At 38.1% G+C, this 7,614-nt stretch overlaps 1 protein-coding gene across 1 annotated transcript; it reads left to right on the top strand.

Annotated features, from left to right (window-relative positions):
• Nucleotides 1–5,580: 5,580 nt before the first annotated feature.
• LOC134264410 (uncharacterized) lies at nucleotides 5,581–6,677 on the top strand. Its single transcript, XM_062746703.1, has 2 exons — nucleotides 5,581–6,045; nucleotides 6,339–6,677. The coding sequence occupies exons 1-2, from the start codon at nucleotides 5,581–5,583 to the stop codon at nucleotides 6,675–6,677; spliced, it is 804 nt and encodes a 267-aa protein (XP_062602687.1).
• Nucleotides 6,678–7,614: the final 937 nt, after the last annotated feature.

Here is a 7,614-nt window from a genome sequence, read left to right as displayed (position 1 = left end):
TAGCTATTTAAAATGCCTGTTACTTGTAAAATAACGATCAGATTTGTCTCCCTATTGTATAAGCATAACAATTTTTCCCATTATATTTTTGTAATAACTATGAAACATATATATAATGCCTCCATGAAAAATAAAAATATATAAATTGATTAAAATATTTTTAAAATAATAATAAAAAAAACTAGAGGTACTGTGAGAAGTTGAGCTCACTAAATGATACCCCCGCCCCCCATAATGTCCATGTGTTGTTATACATTGTTTTACGGTAATGTGTAAAGAGGAATAACTCGTCCTATCAAATGTTATCCAGAAGCTTCTATATGTGACGTCATAGGTAAACATATAATGGCAATGTCCATGTTTTGCTATGGGAATCCTAAATACGTGTCGAATAAAAAATTAAAATAGGAGGTGCACAATGGTAATATGTAATGAAGATTCTGTGAAAGTTTCATTAAATTTCACTCAGTAGTAAAAGAGGAGTTGCGAATAAGAGATAAAGCGTAACAGACGGACGGACGGACGTACAGACGGGCGGATGGACAGACGGACGGACGAAATCCCGATTACTATATACCCTCCCACTTTTCAAGCGGGGGTATAATAATGCCTCTATATGGTTTATTTCCTGACACAATAGACTACTTGTAACTAGGTCAGATGGACAAAAATGAGATAGAAAGAGGGGTGAATGAATGGATGGGGACAAAGGTTTGTAGAGGATGAGGGAGAGAAAATAAAGAAGATTGTTGGAGAGAGGAAGGAAGAGGATGATAGAGAGAAAGGGAGAGGATGGTACATAGGGAGGGAGAGAGGGAGGATGATAAAGAGGAATGGAGAGGATGATAGAGAGGGAGGGAGAATATGATAGATATAGGGAGAGAGAGAGAGGATGATAGAGAGGAAGAGAGAGGATGATAGAGAGGAAGGGAGAGGATGATAGAAGGGAAGGGAGATGATGATAGAGAGGTTGGGAGACGATGATAAATATAAGGAGAGAGAGAGAGGATGATAGAGAGGAAGGGAGAGGATGATTAGATATAGGGAGAGAGAGAGAGGATGATAGATAGGGAGAGAGAGAGAGGATGATAGATAGGGAGAGAGGGGGATGATAGAGAAGAATGGAGAGGATGATAGAGAGGGAGGGTCAGGATGATAGAGAGGGATGGAGAATTTGATAGAGAGGAAGGGAGATGATGATAGATATAGGGAGGGAGAGATGATGATAGATATAGGGAGAGAGAGATGATGATAGACAGGAAGGGAGAGAGAGATGATAGATATGGAGAGATGGGGGTGATAGATAGGGAGGGACAGAATGATAGAGAAAGAGGGTGAGGATGATAGAGAGGGAGGGAGAATATGATATATATAGGGAGAGAGAGGATGATAGAGAGGAAGGGAGAGGATGATAGAAGGGAAGGGAGATGATGATAGAGAGGGAGGGAGAGGATGATAGAGAGGAAGGGAGAGGATGTAGATATAGGGAGAGAGAGAGAGGATGATAGATAGGGAGGGAGAAGATGATAGATAGGGAGAGAAGGGGGATGATAGAGAGGGAGGGTGAGGATGGTAGAGAGGAAGGGAGAGGATGATAGAGAGAGGATGATAGAGAGGAAGGGACGGCATGATAGAGAGGAAGGGACAGCATGATAGAAGGGAAGGGAGAGGATGATAGGATGATAGAGAGGAAGAGAGGATAATTGAGAGGGTGGGTGAGGATGATAGAGAGGAATGGAGATGATAATAGAGAGGGAGGGAGAGGATGGTAGAGAGGAAGGGAGAGGAGGGTAGAGAGGAAGGGAGAGGATGATTAGAGAGGAAGGGAGAGGATGATAGATATAGGGAGAGAGAGAGGATGATAGAGAGGGAGGGAGAGGATGATAGATATAAGGAAAGAGAGAGAGGATGATAGAGAGAAAGGGAGAGGATGATAGATAGGGAGAGAGAGAGGATGATAGATAGGGAGAGAAAGGATGATAGATAGGGGGAGAGGTAGATGATAGAGAGGGAGGGAGAGGATGATACAGAAGGAGGGAAAGGATGATAGAAGGGAAGGGTGAGGATGATAGAGAGGAAGGGAAAGCATGATAGAGAGGAAGGGAGAGGACGATAGAGAGGAAGAGAGGGGATGACAGAGAGGAAGGGAGGGGATGATAGAGAGGGAGAGAGGGGATGATAGAGAGGGAGGGAGAGGATGATAGATAGGGAGGGAGAGGGTGATAGATAGGGAGAGAGGGGGATGATAGAGAGGGAGGGAGAGGATGATAGAGAGGAAGGGACAGCATGATAGATATAGGGAGAGAGAGAGGATGATAGATAGGGAGGGAGAGGGTGATAGATAGGGAGAGAGGGGGATGATAGAGAGGGAGGGAGAGGATGATAGAGAAAGGGAGAGGATAATAGAGAGGAAGGGAGAGGATGATAGAGAGGAAGGGAGAGGATGATAGAGAGGAAGGGAGAGGATAATAGAGAGGGAGGGTGAGGATGGTAGAGAGGAAGGGAGAGGATGATAGAGAGGGAGGGAGAGGGTGATAGAGAGAAAGGGAGAGGATGATAGAAAGGGAGGAAGAGGATGATAGTGAGGAAGGGACAGGATGATAGTGAGGAAGGGAGAGGATGATAGAAAGAAAGGGAGAGGATGGTAGGGAGGGAGGGAGAGTATTAAAGAGAGGGAGGGAAAAGACGATGAAGAGGGGAAGAAAGATGATGAAAAAAGAGGGAGGGAGAGACTGATAGAGAGGGAGGGAGAGGATGATAGAGAAGGAGAGAAAGGAAGACGATGATAGGGATAAAGGGAGGGGAAAGGGTGATAGAGAGGAATGGAGAGGGAGTGGGTGATAGAGAGGAAGGGAGAGGGAAAAGATGATAGAGAGCGAGGGAGAGGATGATAGAAAGGGAGGGAGAGAACGAGAGTGAGGATGGTAGGGGGGGAAAGGAAGAAATTAGTAGCGTGGAGATGGAGGGGATTTTAGAGAGGGAGCTCGAGGGTAAAGGGAGAAGATGATACGGAGGGAGGAGATGATACAGAGGGGGTGTTACACTTGGGAATGTACCCATTTCTTTTCCGAAACTCCTCTCATAACTCTTAATAAAATTTATTAAAACTTTCACAGAAATTCTGTAACGGTGCCATTGGGTAGTGGGTCTTCCAATATTATTATATTTTACTTTATTTTTTATTGGACACATATTTTGGGTTTCCCATACTTGTATAGCTAAATATGAACATTGCATGTCATTCTGTTAATAATATTTAAGGGTATATCTATTTCTTATCAGAAGCACTGAATAAAATTTAATGATACTTTGTAAGGTTCTTTATAACATAATGCTATTGTGCGCCTATTTTTCTTTTGATCTGACACTAATTACGGGTTTCCCAGAGCAAAACAAGGATTTTGTCATATTATGATTATATGGGCGGCGGGGGATAATTTAGTGAACCCAGTTCTCAAAGTACCTCTAATTATCATACATTATGAGCTCTTTTGGTGTTGAATATTATTTGTAATTCTAACTGCGGAAATGAATGCCAAATGTGTTTCGTAAATAGGCATTTCACGTGCTATCGAGTTAAGGTATGACGACATGTTCCTCAAGTAAATTTTTTTTGTATCTCCTCGTAATAAAGAGTTCCAATAAAACAATCCGTATTTTTACCGAAATCGGTTTCAAAAATTATATTTGATTATATCCCTTTTTGCGCTCTTTTGCAATTGGAGATAAATTTGTAATCTGTTTACAATGGAAACACCGCGAAATAATCGCGGAAGAAATGGAAAATTCATTTCTAATCAAATGCTAAGGAAGGCAAATGTTTTAAAAGAAAACAAGCAGAGAAATAAAGACGCTGACAACGGTAAAAAAATCTTTATTATAGGTATATATGAAATTATGAATCGTATTCTGGCGATTCTTCCTAGAACAAGACTGTATCACAAACACACCAGGTAGATCATTCCTCATACACGTATCAATTTGAAGAAATACATGTGTTATATTTGATTTCATAAAATTTTTACACATTTAGGACATATTTTCTAGATATATAAATATATTTCAAACAGACGATTTTCAGTGTGTCTAAATCACAAGGGCTCTCTGAAGCAAATGATGTGGACGAGGTTGTAGGATTGCATGTACCATACTATCTGGATGAGCATGACAGCACAGAAAGAAGATGAAGAAGACACCGAATTTCCCCTAAAGGATGATGATAGTAGTAAAAGTGATAAACAGATAGAATGGTTCACAGGAAGACGTGTAATAGAATTAGGATATGTTGTGGACAAACTCATTGAGGGCTGTAACTTTTGTAGACATCCCTTGAAATTAACTGATATTTGTGGTGAAGTGAGATATGGCCTTGGTTCATTACTGCAAATAAATTGTAAAAAGTGCAACAAAGGGACTTCTGTTCCACTGGAAAGAGACACTCCCAATTGGATGACAATGCCAGCAGAGCATTTGATGCAAACACAAAACTTGCTGTAGGTGTGTATGAGATCTCTATCATAGGTATAATTATCATCATATAATCTGATAAAAGAATAAAATAAAATATATAATTTACTGTCATATCACAAGTATTTGTTTTTGTAGGAATGCTACATGCAGGCATAGGGAAAAAAGGTATCCATGCTCTTGCGTGTATTGAATATTACACCTCTTTCTCACACAACTTTAAAATCTTAAGAGAGAGAAGCTGGAAAAGCCGTAGAAGATGTTGCAAGGCAAAGTTGTGATTGTGTGGTTACTGCAGAGAGAAAATCTTCTAGATACACAACATAAATTATACCATGATTGCAAAATTATTTTTTTTCAGAAAAGCAATTGTATTTCAAAATTAGTATAAAACGGAGGCCTATATTTAAGGATTATTTCATAATTTATGAATTGATATGTCTAATCCAAGGCATAAAATGAAATTGCAAATAATACATCATCAATTATATACACTGAATACTGTGCATATACATAAACGGGCATATCAAAATAGTATTACCCATAAAAAAATAAAGTAAATTATCATTAAAAATGATACGTTCATTTCCATTTCATGTAATTTTAGGCTGGCGACTCTAGCCGAACTCAATCTAATGATAAAATTTATCCCGATGACATGCATATTGTATTGTAATAATGATGAGTCGATGGTGTCATTTGATGGCGGATGGCAGAAGAGGGGATCAGGGCGTTCTTTTCAAGTTTATCGGGTAGGTCCTATTGAAAGATTTGAGATAATGTATTCAAATAATACAAAGTCAAAGACTTTATACATTATTTCACATGTTTGAAAAAGGAAATATATATTACTGTGAAATTCATATGTAAGTTCATATTTGTAGGTCATGCAGCGATGATAGGTAGAAAAACTGGCAAAATTGTACATTTTGCAACACACAACGGATGCTGCAGAATATGTCAAATTGCAGAAAAACGGGGAAGACCCCATCAACTCATGACTGTCGGAAAAATTGGACGGGGGTTTCCAAAGCTATGGAGCCAGACATGTGCATTGGAATGCTGAAAAATCTAAGAGAAAATTTATAGAATGCGCATGTCGGAACTATCATCATGGACAATGATACTACCACCATAGCAAGGGCACGTACTGAGGTAATCCCAGCTTTGAAGAAACAAAGTGACAACAATCACACACTGAAACAATTCACGAACAAACTGTATGCTCTGAAAAAGTGTAAAAACTATAAGGAACTAAATTTTAAGACAATAAGTCACTTGTCAAAGTGCTTCAGATATTGTGTCAGCCAAAATCAACATGACTTGGATGGTATGAGGAAGAACTTTGAGGCCATAACCAAACATGTATTTGGTAATCACAGCTTGTGTGGATCTTGGTGTGGCTATGTATCATCACCAACAACTTACAAACCCCTTCAGTTGTCATACCACCGCTATCTTTCCAACGAAGGACTGAAAGTTGATCTGACATCCATAGTTGACTTTTACATTTCACAGGCTGATAGATTGGTGGATTTAGGAAGTACCCAGCCCAGTGAAAGTTTCAATAATACTGTGGCAAGCAAGACATTCTAGTCTGGCTCAGAGAGCAACGATTTTAGTGTAGCTGCAGCAGTTGCCCAAAAAGATTGGGTCATCAGTATATATTACAGGTAAATTGGAAAATAATTTTTATTGAAATTATGAATTTCTTTTCAAATACACGTTCTACATCAAGTTGTGATAATAACCACAGTATTGTTTTATGAAATACTTTATTTAGTAGTTTTACAGGAAATATTATAGCTTGAACTTTAGGTAAATAAGATTACATGTATTAGAAATAAAATTTTGAAGCTTTTTCATTTCAGGTAAATGAAAAATTGTTTCTTTCACCTGGGAAAGTGACCGGCACAATTGCCATGAAAACAGACTTGAAAAGAAAGAAAGACAAAGACAAAAAAGATACAGAAGAGTACAAGAAAAGAAGAGCATTGAAAAATGCCGAGAGCAAGAAAAGTCAAGTATCATCAGCAGTGAAAGAGGGGATCACATATGAAACTGATGCCAACATCAGCAATACAGAAATACCCCCTCCTCTTAACAAACCCATTCCAACACCCATAGCAGCTGGGCAGCATACATTTGTATACTTTGACTTAGAAACAACAGGTCTTGGTAAATATCATCATATATGCATTTCCATCTAAACATTGTGCCTGATTTTGTGAATTGATGATATAAATGCTTTTGACTTCTAATATTTGTTAAAACCGATATAGTTTAACTGGAGTGACGTAATTTTTCTACCATAGTTCTCCCAACGGGTAGAACTATGGTAGAAAAATTACGTCACTCCAGTTAAACTATATCGGGTTTGATGTTACTCTTGTTCAACATCAGTTACTCAAGTTCATGATCGAAGTCAGCCAGTGTAATTTTAGCTGTACGGAACATAATAATAGTTTCGGCATGCATAGACTAAAAAATAAACGAAATAGTAAACACACTTGTGAAATATCATTTACCATGACTGGTCAGTTTTGTATGGGTAGAATACATGTAATTTGGTTTGATAAAATCAAAGATCCTGTCGATAATTGATATTTACTTGAATCATTTTTTTTTTAATTTCATCATACCGTATAAGCAGACATTTTACCGAGCATTTAATTTTGGCATTATTAGCGAGGGTGCTGAGATCGCTAAAATTGAATCTCGCTAAAAATTAATTGCATTTTATTTCTTGTAGCTTCTTTTGTGAGAATTCTTACCCGGTAAATTGCTAAAATTGCATCTCGCTAAAAATAAAATACTACTTTTTAAGGATAAATCGCTAATTTTTCGTCTCGCTAAAATTTCCACTTATACGGTGTTAATTAATGTTCAAACAAAGTCTTCGATTTTAACACTTTGTTCAGACTTCATTTTTTGCTATTTTTATGAAAGAAAGTCGACAATGTATCTATCTCGTGAGAAAGAGGGAGGTTGGATTGGTTGCTTTAAGCATCTTTGCAAAAGATTTTCTAAATTCTGAACTTGCTTATTTGAGTAAAAGAATGTTTTTACACATGTGGTCAATATTCACTGTACTGTGAGTGTGACGAAATATACTAGAGGATGTTCTCTTTGGATAGTAATATAATG

Source organism: Saccostrea cucullata, unplaced genomic scaffold (assembly GCF_032062105.1).
Source record: "Saccostrea cucullata isolate Sc308-1 unplaced genomic scaffold, CSIRO_AGI_Scuc_v1 ctg1813, whole genome shotgun sequence".
NCBI classification, from domain to species: Eukaryota; Metazoa; Mollusca; class Bivalvia; order Ostreida; family Ostreidae; genus Saccostrea; species Saccostrea cuccullata.
The sequence above is the reverse complement of the archived record's forward strand: the minus strand, read 5'-3'. Positions and strand labels throughout refer to the sequence as shown.